Below are 11,300 nucleotides of genomic sequence, written 5' to 3'. Positions count from 1 at the left end.
GTTTTGTTTCTTTTCTCCCCATTCTCGTCTTCCCCTTCACCTGCGGCCCTTAAACCCCCTCCACCCCCTCGCTCCCCTCAGTCACAGCCGGGCCCTTACCGGTACCGGTACCGCCCGCCGGGGGGCGGGGCCTGCCTGTGTCACGTGGCCGGCGGGGCGTGGCGGCGATCGCGTGCCCTTGTGCGGCGCGGGGCTGCGGGCGGGGCGCGGAGCGATGCGGGCGGCGGGAGCGGTACCGGGGGTACCGGCCCTGCTGCTGGTCCTGCTGGCGCTGCTGGCGGCGGGGCCCGGCGGGGCGCAGCACGGCGGCGGAGCGCAGCACGGCGGGCTGCCCGCCAAGAAGCTGCGGATGGCCTACGCCACCGGGCCGCTGCTCAAGTTCCAGATCTGGTGAGGGCGCCCGGCAAGATGGCGGCGCCGGCCGGGCCCGCGCTTCACCCACCCCTCCCCTTCCCCGCAGCGATGCGGGAATCGGCGGGCGGGGCGCCACGGGGATGGATCCGTTCGGCCGGCCCTCGGCTGGGGGCTGCGGGCCGCGGGAAGTCCCCGGGGCGGCCGAGCGGGGATGGGGCCTGGGGGGCGGCGGGAATGGGGAGCAGACGGCGGAGGTGGGAGCGGGAGTGGGGGGCAGGGGATGGCGGCAGCCCCGCCGGTGCCGAACCCCATCCCCGGTACCGAATCCCTTCCCCGGTGCCGCGGGCCGCCGGCGCTGGGGTGACTGAGCAGCGCTTGGGAAAAGGGCCCTGAGAAAATGGCGACCCGCGGTAGAACCGCTCTGGGCAGGATCCGCCGGCGGTGCGGGGCGGTACCGGCTCGGGATCGTGTCTGGGGCAGCGGCGGGGCGGGCACAGGGCTTGGGGACCGCACCGCTGCCGGGGGGTGTTCGGGCACCTGTGGGGGGGAGAAGGGGCCGGTGTGGGCTCTCCCGGGGAAGGTCGGTTCTGGTAATCCTCATTTCGGATACTGGAGAGGCAGCGGGAGGCAAAGTGCGGGTCTGCAGTGTGTAACTGCGCTGCCGCGGATCTGCTCACCCGCACACAGCGATAGCCGGGACGGGGTTACCGGGCAGGGACAGGCTCGGGACGGGTTAAATCTGACTGGTGAGGCATTCAAGCTGCGTTGTGTGAAACTTTTTTTTTTTTTTTTTCCCCTGACTTTCGGACTTGACAGCTTTTTATGATGGGAAGCAGGTAATTCCCTGCTCAGTGGCTTTAGCAAAGCATGGAGAACAGAGCTGAGAGAGCCCAAAGGCCCAGCCGGCTCTCGGGAGGTCCGTGGGTAACGTGGCTGTAGATCAGTGTTCTCCTTTGGCACAGAGAATTTTAGTTTTACTTGAAACTGGGTATATCACAAGACAAGCAGTGCTGGTGCTGCCCATCCAGCAGCAAGGTTGAGGTGCAGCAGAGCAGCTGTGGTGACAATCCCTGTCTGTGTGCAGTGTCTCCTGAGGCTACAGGCGGGTGTTTGAGGAGTACATGCGGGTTATCAGCCAGCGGTACCCAGACATCCGCATCGAAGGGGAGAACTACCTTCCTCAACCTATATATAGGTAAGCAAATGACTAGCAGGGATAACTGGCTTTTTTCCAGCATGGAATGTCAGCACAGCATGTGGTGAACGTGTGCCTTTACACTTAAACTTCCATTTTCAATACTAATGAAGGTTTTTTGCCCATAATGTTCACACACAAGCTTGGTTATCTTCCCTCTTCGGGATAGCCAGCCACACAAATGCTGCCTTCTGGGTATCTGTATGAGGCCTGATGTGTTTCAGTCTAAAGCAGATTACACAGTTCCCCTTTTTTCACAGTGAATCTTTCCAGCCTTCCTTCATGGTGTGTCTGGATATCAGTTGGCATTTGTTGCTCAGGGCTACGCACTTAGTGACAAATTCCTGTAATCAGAATTACGGCTGCAGAGGTGGGAAGAGTTTGTTTAAAACATCTAGATTAGGGTAGAGGTAACCTTACCAGAGAGACTGCAGGTTGTCCTGAACTACAGTTTTGGGGGAAAAAACCCAAAGAAACTGGCAAAAGACAAAAGTAACGTTATTGCTTATATTTTAACCGTTGTGTACATGTGGAGAGTGACACCATAGTTACTGTGATTCTGAACCACTTCTTGACTTGATTGCTGTACTAATTACAATGGTAAGTGCTACAGTAGTGAATACCTCATTGTCCATTTGTTCTCTAGCTATAGGATTATTTTCTACAAACAACTGTAGTGTTTTCTGTATCTGCTGGAAAAATGCAGCATTTAAATGTGTCTGTAATGTGGAACATCTCTAGGAAACTGCATGTTATCCAGCTAGGCACATATAAGTTGAAATTTCTGTTTGAGGTCTGCTCAGGAAAATAAAACAATCTGCATGGTGTACTGGAGTGGTATCCTTCTGAGCCTGTGTGTCTTTGTTAATGTGTGATGCATTTTTGGTTTTTTTGTTTATTTTACAGCAAGATAAGCTTGAAAATTTTGATGTTTCCTCTGAAACACTGCATTGTACACTATGAAAATTCCTCAAAAACTGATGAACTATAGCTATATAGTGATGAAGTAGTACCTGTGAACCTTCTAAGTCACTTTTATGTGTTTTCTTTTGATAGGCACATAGCATCCTTCCTGTCTGTCTTCAAACTAGTATTAATAGGCTTAATAATTGTTGGCAAGGATCCTTTTGCTTTCTTTGGCATGCAAGCTCCAAGCATCTGGCAGTGGGGCCAAGAAAATAAGGTAAACAGCATACTTCATTCTTTTATTTTGAAAAAACAGTTATATAAAGACCTCATGAGTGTACACTGGGAGTCCTTCACAATTCTTACTGGTTTAGCTTTCATACACTGCAGCCTTAAATCCTTTAGGCTCCTATAACTAAATGCACTCAAGAATTTTAGAGCAGTGTGGTAATTCTTTGTAGCTGTGCTTCATGGTTTTGGCAGACCCAGATTTGATTCTCAGCATTTCTCTTCTCCAAGCTGGTGTTGCTGCAGAGGGACAGCTGGGGTTAACATTACTATCACAGATGATTACAGATTTTTTTACTTATTTTTTAGGGCTCAAGAGTAGAATTTCAAGCCAGTATGATTGGTGCTAAAATTACAGCTCCCCTTTTCTGTTGTCTCATAACTACTTAGCATTTGTTGCTTTCTCCAGACTTTAATAGATGAGGCATGCAATTAGGTGGTGGTTAGAAAAATGGAGTTGAAATGGTGTGGGAGTTTGTGCAGAACATAGTTGGGCATGACAGACTGTGCCTCGTGGGATGAATATCCCTGTGAATCAGTACTGGAGATGCTCACAGATTAGTGTTGTACTTGGATTTATCGTAACCTTAGTCCAGATTTATTCAATGGAACAAAAGCAATTTAGAAATGTATTAACCTACATATATATATCTATATATTTGGTGCCTGGATCCTCAAACTGAGCTGCCCAGTGCAGTGGGTCTGTCATCAGCCAGTCTGCATCTGCAGAAGCTGTAGTAGATCCTGTTTAATTAAGTGGTGGTCCTGCACCAGGCTGGCTGTGGTGTGTCTGCACGGGGTGCTGTAACCAACCAACTCTGCTTTGCTGGACTCTGGTGTGTCAGCAACCCCTGTCAGTGTGACAGTGGTGTGTGACAAGGGGATGGCAAAGGTGCTGGCACTGGGAGAGATGCTGTGCTGCAGAAGATTGGTGCCTCAGGGTGGAGTGATGCAACACACAGAAAATTCCAGAGCATTAGGCTGAAGCAGTGCTGCAGGGCTGGTTGTACACAGATTCAGTTGGATCTCTGCTGTTTGTGGCCTTTGGGCAGAAGGGTCACAACTTTCCTTGTGCTGCAGATGCCATTGTGGCCTGTAGGTGGGCAGAGGGGCTGTGAGGATGTTCATGGGTTGTGGAAGAAAGCAGGGAGGAGGTGTGACTTTACTGTGTGTCAGGGCTGTGAGCCAGGTGTCCTCAGAACTGTTCTGATACCTGTGTGGGAAGGCAGCGTGCACAGCTCTGGAAAGAGGATGAGAGGGAGGGCTCTGCCCGACAGGGAGACTTCTTCAGAAGGTGCAGGGGGAAATTCAAAGACCCCTGTCAACTTCAGCACTTGTTAAGAGTAAATAAAGTAAGCCATGGCACATGTGGCTGAGGTGTCTGGGGTTCTCTCTGTTCCTCTCTAGGTTTATGCTTGTATGATGGTCTTCTTCCTGAGCAACATGATTGAGAACCAGTGTATGTCAACCGGCGCCTTCGAGATAACGCTGAACGGTGAGTGAGAGCAGCCTGTCCAGGGGACCCCATCCTGCTGCACATGCACAGGCAGGTGGAGAGCTCACACACAGGTCAGAGAGCTCACACACAGGTCAGAGAGCTCACACACAGGTTGGAGAGCTGTTGTGCTGGGAGGAGGTGGTGGTGTGAATACTGTGGACAACAATGTAAGCGTGACCTGAAAGGTGTGTTTCAGAATGTGATGGTATGTGGTAAATGCCCTTTATTTTGAAACTTCAGATGTTGCCTGTAATAAATTATGGAAATCATAAGCTTATGAAGTAGTTTGTGCAGATGTCACTAATGTGTTTTAAAATAGCTATGAAAAATGTGTTGAGGGGAAAGCTTGGTCACTTAGAGTAAGCATATTATGTTTTTTCTTTGTGTGTGATGTGCATTAAGTAAGAAATGGTCAACAGATGAGTACTCTTCACTTGATTAGATGCTTTCCCTATCCTTTTTTGCAACATGGTTTAGCCTTGGAATCCTTCTAAATCTACTGCTTTTCCCTTATTTTTGGTGAGCAGCAATACTGATTTTTCAGGTTGATGGTCTGTGGTCTACCTGCCTTCAAATAATTTTGTAGTTTTAAAGAGTATATAAACTTGGTGGAGTATAGATACAACCTTTCAGGCTCTAGGTTACCTGTGTGTCATCTGTGGTGTATAATCTCCAGGTGTGATTGTGCAAGATGTATTTCAGCACAGTAGTTTCTAACAGAGGTGATAAATTGCAGAACCTCTTAAGGACTGTATTGCATCAAAGTGGTTGAACTTGATGCCCACCTACTCCCAAATCTTGGGTTAGGAGTGGCAGCAGAGCCTTCCTGGGGCTGAACAGCCAGGTCCCAGCTTCCATAAGCCTCTGGGTTGTGTGTTGGGACAGTGTGGCTCCAGCCTGGCTTTTGTTTGATGTAGATGACAGCAGTTATGTTTGTCAGGCTGCAGCACTGAGAGATGTTTGAGGGTGTAAGGATTGGTCACATCAGGAATGCAGGTCATATTTATCTTATATGTTTATAGACTGTGCTGCCTTTTGTGTGTCTGGGTAATGGGACAATGGTTGCAGCCTCTTAGAGTGATACCTTCCAAGGCAGATCTTGGCAAGCAGAACTTCTGAGGGCCACTTTTATGTTAGGCAGAATGAGATGAATGTCGTGGGACATTTCAAAGATTTAGTGATGGTTCCAAAACTTGGTGTGCTGTTTTGCCACTCACTAATCTATTTTCAGACATTCTGTCAAGGGATTTTTTGAACCTCTAAATCCATGTGGTGTGCTTCTACACGGAAGCATTAGACTTCTTTGTTGTGTGGTCAGGGTGGGTTTTAGTATAGCCAGAGGTTTCCAACATTGTTGATCCAGCTATTTTACTCAGTATAAAATTACATCAATGTGCATGATCTATGATTTGTAAATCTAAATCATCTTTAAATGTTTTTTATGCCTTGGCCAATGTAATGATGCTTTTCTCCCCTGCATGTGTTCTCTGGCAGATGTTCCAGTGTGGTCCAAGCTGGAGTCTGGCCACCTTCCTTCCATGCAGCAGCTTGTACAAATTCTTGATAACGAAATGAAGCTCAATGTGCACATGGAGTCAATGCCCCATCATCGATCATAGCCCCATCTATCAGCACTGAAACTTCTTGTAAGTCTTCTCCCAGTCTCCAGCTGTCTGTTGACTCTGCATGTTGCAGAATGAACACCCTAACGTGTATTTTTTAGAAGTGCTTTACTGGAGGACCAGCTGTCATGACAGCAAGTAAATTGATATAGGTGATTTAACAGATACTGTTCTGGTGGGAGGTGTTGGTTTGGGGCTCATTGGGCTGTTTCAGAACTGGAAGCTGGCATTCCTTTGGGCAGGAAAAGATGTGTTATTGTGTGCAGAAGGCCTTAAGCCAGTGAACTGCATTGTGCAGAGATCAGAAAGCACTGCATTATGTGCCTTAATTTAGTGTTCAGAGGATTTCTGTACAGCTTGTAACCTAATTGCATCCCCAGAAAGCAGAATGCTTCCTTGCTGCCATCTCTATCCTGTTCTGTATTAACCTCTTGCAGCACTCCTTGGCTGTTGGGAGCACAGGGTTTGCATCCATATATTTTATGGCAAACCAATTCCACATTCCTAAGTCACCTGTGGCTTCCAAAACACTGAGCTTACGATTAATCACAGGAACAGGGATGTGCTACAAACAGACTATCGTGGTGCAGAAATGGACAGCTAACAGGAGACCACTGAAGTATTCCAGTGCTGTGGGGCAGCTTTTTGTGCAGGAGCCTTTGGTGCAAAGTGTCTTGGCCTTCCCCTCCAGCAGACCCACACTTGGGGTGACAGCCCCTGTGCCCCTGACCTCTGACAGGACCTCCCCTCCTCACACAGACCCGTTGGTCCCAGCTCTGGCAGTTGATGCCCTGGCTCTGCTCACACCTGCACAGCTTGCAGGTTGCCTCTGGGTCTCTGCTGGGATTTGCCTGCTGCAAGTTCCTGTTGATGTAAGCAGACAGTGCTTACACCCAGGCCCTGTTGGGTGGTGCCACTGCTGTGGGGAGCCTGGCTTCATGGCAAGCTGGGATCATTTGGTATTCAAATGTTTGGTGTCTCCTGACACGGTCAGCTGGGCTTGCAGGAGCCCAGCAGCCTACCTGTGTGTGCCTTGGGAGAGGCCTGGGCAGTTTCCCTTGTTCCAGAGTAGGCTGATGTTGCTTTTAAGCTTTCAAAGCACACAGAATTTTATGCAGTAGGATACGAGTTGCACACAATCCCTGCTCAGGTTGTATGGGGAAACAACAGTCAGACCTGGGGACTGTTGTGTTCTCCTGTCTCCTTGTTCAGACTGATGCTAATGTCATCTCACTCTGGTGGCATCTTGGTAAGCAAATGCCCAGAATAAAAGAGGACTGGTTGCCCCCTCCCAGCAGACACTGCCTGTGCCTGGGGTCTGCAGCCCAAGGGGGTTTGGTGGGTGTGGGGCTGATGGTGACTCTGGTGTCTCCTTTTCCAGGCACTAATGGTGGTTTCCAAGGGCAGCGTGGTGCAGACCCTTGAAGGCCTGTACTGAAGACAGCCTGCTGTTAGTACAGACTGGATGCTTCTCCTGCAGCCACGTGGTGCCTCCTGAGAAAAACCCTTAGTGACAGATGCCTTTCAGTGCTGGCTCTTCCCATACTGCACAGTCACGAGTGCAATAATACTGTATAGTTTTTTTAAGATTTCATCTGACCAGTTCATAGCTCAGCAATGCAGGCATTACTAATTGTAACTTATTTTATATTCATGTTTCACACAATGGCAGATTGAGTTGATACCTAATTTTTCCTCAGAAAAAAAAATTCTTTAATCTGTTGTATTTTATATGAATTTTTGTTCTTTTTGTAGTTTAAAATGAAGTTATAGGAGTGTCTGATATTGTCCTAAACTGTTAAGTAATAGACAGCTGTCTATCAAAGATCTCTAATGTGGTTAAAGCAGGTTTGTATATTTTTCAAAATATATGGCAGAGTTGAACAGTGCATTATATACTAAAATATATGAACAAAATTATATGCAGAGTAGTTACATCATTTTGTGACGTCAGTAAAAATGAAGATCAGCTGCTCTTTCAATTGTGTTGGTCAGCCCAAGAGGTTTTTCCTTGACCATTCTGAAGAGGTGACAAGCTGGGCTTTTCTACTCTCCTGAACAGAAACCCCGGAGAGTTATAATTTAAATTAAGAGTTCTCATTTACTGTGTGAAGTACCTTGTTTGAGTCACTGATGGATATTCTTAGAATTGTAATTGAAAAAAAATGCATAAAAAGCCTACTTTCCAAAGTCATTAACCTCGTGTTTGTCTTGTTTAAGCTCCTGACAATCTCTGTGACCCAAAGGAGCAGAGAGAGCTGGGTCTGTCCCTTGGTGTCTGCCAAAATCCATCTGCCAGGAGCCCCCAGCTGCAGCTGTGCAGGGGAGGTGGCTGGGGCAGAGACTTCTCAGGTGCTGTTCTCTTGCTGGGGCTGGGAATGTTCCTCTGAGAAGGGAATCTGCAGAGCTGTGATGGAGGCAGCTGTCACGGTTTGTAAGAATTGTCCTTCCTAAGGCTGTCTGGACTGATGTTAGAAATACTTTGGTAACCACAGCTCTGTCACACAGCCCAGGGAGAAGTGGATGGAGTGTTAGAAAGGTGTTGCTAATCACAACCATTAAACACACCCAGTGGCCTCAAGGCTGCTGTGATTTGGTGATGAAATCATTGCTTCAGGTAATTCATGCCTTCTCTTCTGAGGTAGATTAGCCAAGATCTTTCAGTTTTATTTTCTCATTAATTACACAGTTCAGACAAATTAGACATAAAACAAATAAATGCACAGATGTGTTGCTAAGCTAAGATTTTCCATGAGCTGCTCACTCTGGTACCCTAGTGATTACTTTCTCAGGATCTGCTTGCTGCCCCCAGTATTCCTCCTCTTCCACCTCAGATGGTTTATCCATGTGTTGGGAGTCAGGTACGTGAGACCCTTTGCTAAGTGCATCAGAAGCTTTTCCCATTGCAGGGGCTGGGCTGGGCAGTGTTTTTGTCATCTGTAATTGCACTGGGTTGTTGGGTGCACTGAACAGAGCTGGTTTTATGGGTTGGACCCAGCCCCATGATGGCTGTTCATAGAGCACTTCCAAATGGAAAAACAGAACAATAAAATGGGAATAAAGAACCTTGATAGTCATTAGAGGCAGCAATACCTGACAGCCTTCCTGTAAAGTGGTTGCCAGACACCATCTGACAGTTCAGTGTTTGTGGTGCTTTAACTGTTCTGGTCCAAGATTGGTGCTGTGGCTACTTGTGGGTTTGGGCTCCCTGAGCGTGGAAGCCTCCAGCAGTTCCCTGCCCATTCTCCCTCCCTGCTGCCAGGAACCCCCAGCACTGGGATCTCTTGCGTCCTTTGTGCTTTCTGTGTGCTCAGTAATTCTGAAGGGTTTCTGCTTGAATTTTACTAAATGTGTCTTGTGGAGAAGGGTCCAGCACTGTGGGGGAGGCACAGATAGTCACATCTTGTCCTGGTGATAATGTGGATTTTTGGTCTCCCCTCCTACACCATGCTACTGTATAATTTTGAGATGAAGGTTGATGAAAGACTCATCTAACAAAACTCCTGTTTGAATACTTGATTGATTTCACCCACGTGCAAAATGGGAATCAGGTAACGTCTGAGGGACAAATTCAAGCTGCTTGGCCTGGTGGAGTTGCTGTGAGCTGGGTTCAAGCTCAGGAAGAACAAAAAAATGGTTCAGCCTGGCAGTGCCCCAGTCCCGCAGGGTTTATTCTTACCCATTGCCCCCTCCCCATCGCCCACCCCTGAGCGGGGCCGGGAGGCTGCGGGCTGTGCCGTGCCGGATGCTCAGCCTGGCACCGCGCCTGTCCCCGCAGCCCCGGCGCTGGGCGGGGATGGTGCTGCTGGGAGGAGCGCACCCGCCTGTCCCTGTCCCGCTGCCTTCTCCAAGGCTTTCCCTGGAGAGGCCGCTCCCGAGCACTCAGTGTCACGGTGCTGGGGACTGCGGTGGCTCTGCCCAGCCCAGGTGAGGACCCCGGCGCTTCTGCATGCCTGCAGGCACGGAGCAAAATCGGATGGTAGAAGAGAGGGCAAAGACCCTGGAAAGACAACCGAGACACAACAGCTGGGAAGGTGCTGGAGGTCTGGGATGTACAAAGTGCTCCTTAAAGGGCTTGGTTAGATGCTCTGGGCCTGCAGCTGGAGGATCTGAAGCACTTCTATCCCATCCCTCAGCTCAGCCACGTGTTGCCTCATGGTGGGGTTTTTCCACGCTGGGCCAAGTTTTCCTGGTCATCTCTTTCTACCCTCCTCACCAGAAAAGATGGCCAAGCTCCTGCGTGCAGTGCTGCACTCCCTCCTCAGCTGTCTCATCCCCCCGGCCAACCTGCTGGTGATTGTGGCCGTCTGCCAGCTGATGAGGAAGCAGCCAGGCACCAGCTATGTCTACATCCTCAACCTGGCCACGGCTGACCTGCTGGTGGGCATGACGTGCATCACCGAGGCGCTGGATGACATTCTTGATGGAGGTTTTGACCACAGCAAGTCCTTGTGCCTCCTGCGCATCGCCATGAGCGTGACTCCTTGCATCGGCTCCATCCTGACCCTGCTCCTCATCTCCCTGGACAGGTACCTGGCAGTGACACTGCCACTCTCCTACCCCATCCTCCTGAAGAAAACACCCCTGGTCCTCTCCCTGGTTGTCCTCTGGATGATTTCCTTCTTTCTCGGTTACTTGCCTCTGATCCTGCCCTCCCTCCAGCCAGGCAACTACACGGGTTACTGTGGGCTCCTGTATGTGGCCAAGAGTGAGTACCTCTACACCATCTGCTTTGGTGTCTTTGCCCCATCCCTGCTGGTGCTGGTGGCACTGCACGTCTCGGTGGGCAGCATCGCCTACGCGCAGCACACGCGGCTCCGGCACTCCTGCGCCCGCCGGCGACACTTCAAGGCCCTGCGGACCGTGCTCCTCATCCTTGTTGGCTTCAGCCTCTCCTGGGGCCCCTACCTCGTGGGGGGCACCGTGCAGGCTGCCTGCAGCTCCTGCACCCTGGCTGCCCCACTCAAGGATGCCTTGTTCCTGCTGGGTGAGACCAACTCCCTCATCAACCCCCTCATCTACGCCCTGTACAGCAGGGACATCCGGAGCCACCTTGCAAAGCTGCTTGGGTGCAGGGCCCAGGGCCAGGTGCAGCCCCCAGACCCAAGCATCGGAACCATTGGGACCTGGGCCAGGGGCCAGCCCGCAGCACCCTATTCATGAGGGGTCAGTGCTGCGGGCTGCTGGGCCTGCAAGGGGGGGGAACATTGTGCCCAGAGCAGCAGCTCCTCAGGCTCCCTGTGCTCACTGTCCCAGCCCACACAAACCTCGCCAAGACAATGACCTTTCCTTGCCTGGGCTTTTTGGGATGGGCTGAGCCTCATCACTGCTGGCACCACGGAGGCCTGGGCATCCCACCCAGCCGTGTCCCTGGCAGAGGCTGCAGGAGCGGTGGCTCTGTGGGTGACTTCTGAGCAAACACCCCCTGCACCTGTCA

At 50.4% G+C, this 11,300-nt stretch overlaps 2 protein-coding genes across 2 annotated transcripts; both read left to right on the top strand.

The window, feature by feature from the left end:
• The first annotated feature begins 180 nt into the window (after positions 1-180).
• On the top strand, positions 181-8,061 carry SELENOT (selenoprotein T). The gene is made up of 6 exons (XM_030456621.1): positions 181-390; positions 1,439-1,549; positions 2,606-2,732; positions 4,151-4,238; positions 5,736-5,887; positions 7,245-8,061. Exons 1-5 carry the CDS (start codon positions 215-217, stop codon positions 5,858-5,860), a joined length of 627 nt encoding a protein of 208 aa, XP_030312481.1. The 5' UTR covers positions 181-214; the 3' UTR covers positions 5,861-5,887; positions 7,245-8,061.
• A 2,026-nt stretch (positions 8,062-10,087) lies between these two features.
• Positions 10,088-11,049, top strand: GPR119 (G protein-coupled receptor 119). Its single transcript, XM_008500235.2, has one exon. The coding sequence runs from the start codon at positions 10,088-10,090 to the stop codon at positions 11,024-11,026; it is 939 nt and encodes a 312-aa protein (XP_008498457.2). The 3' UTR covers positions 11,027-11,049.
• The last annotated feature ends 251 nt before the right edge of the window (positions 11,050-11,300 follow it).

Source organism: Calypte anna, chromosome 9 (assembly GCF_003957555.1).
Source record: "Calypte anna isolate BGI_N300 chromosome 9, bCalAnn1_v1.p, whole genome shotgun sequence".
NCBI classification, from domain to species: Eukaryota; Metazoa; Chordata; class Aves; order Apodiformes; family Trochilidae; genus Calypte; species Calypte anna.
Note: the sequence above shows the minus strand (reverse complement) of the source record. Positions and strands in the feature narration are given on the sequence as shown.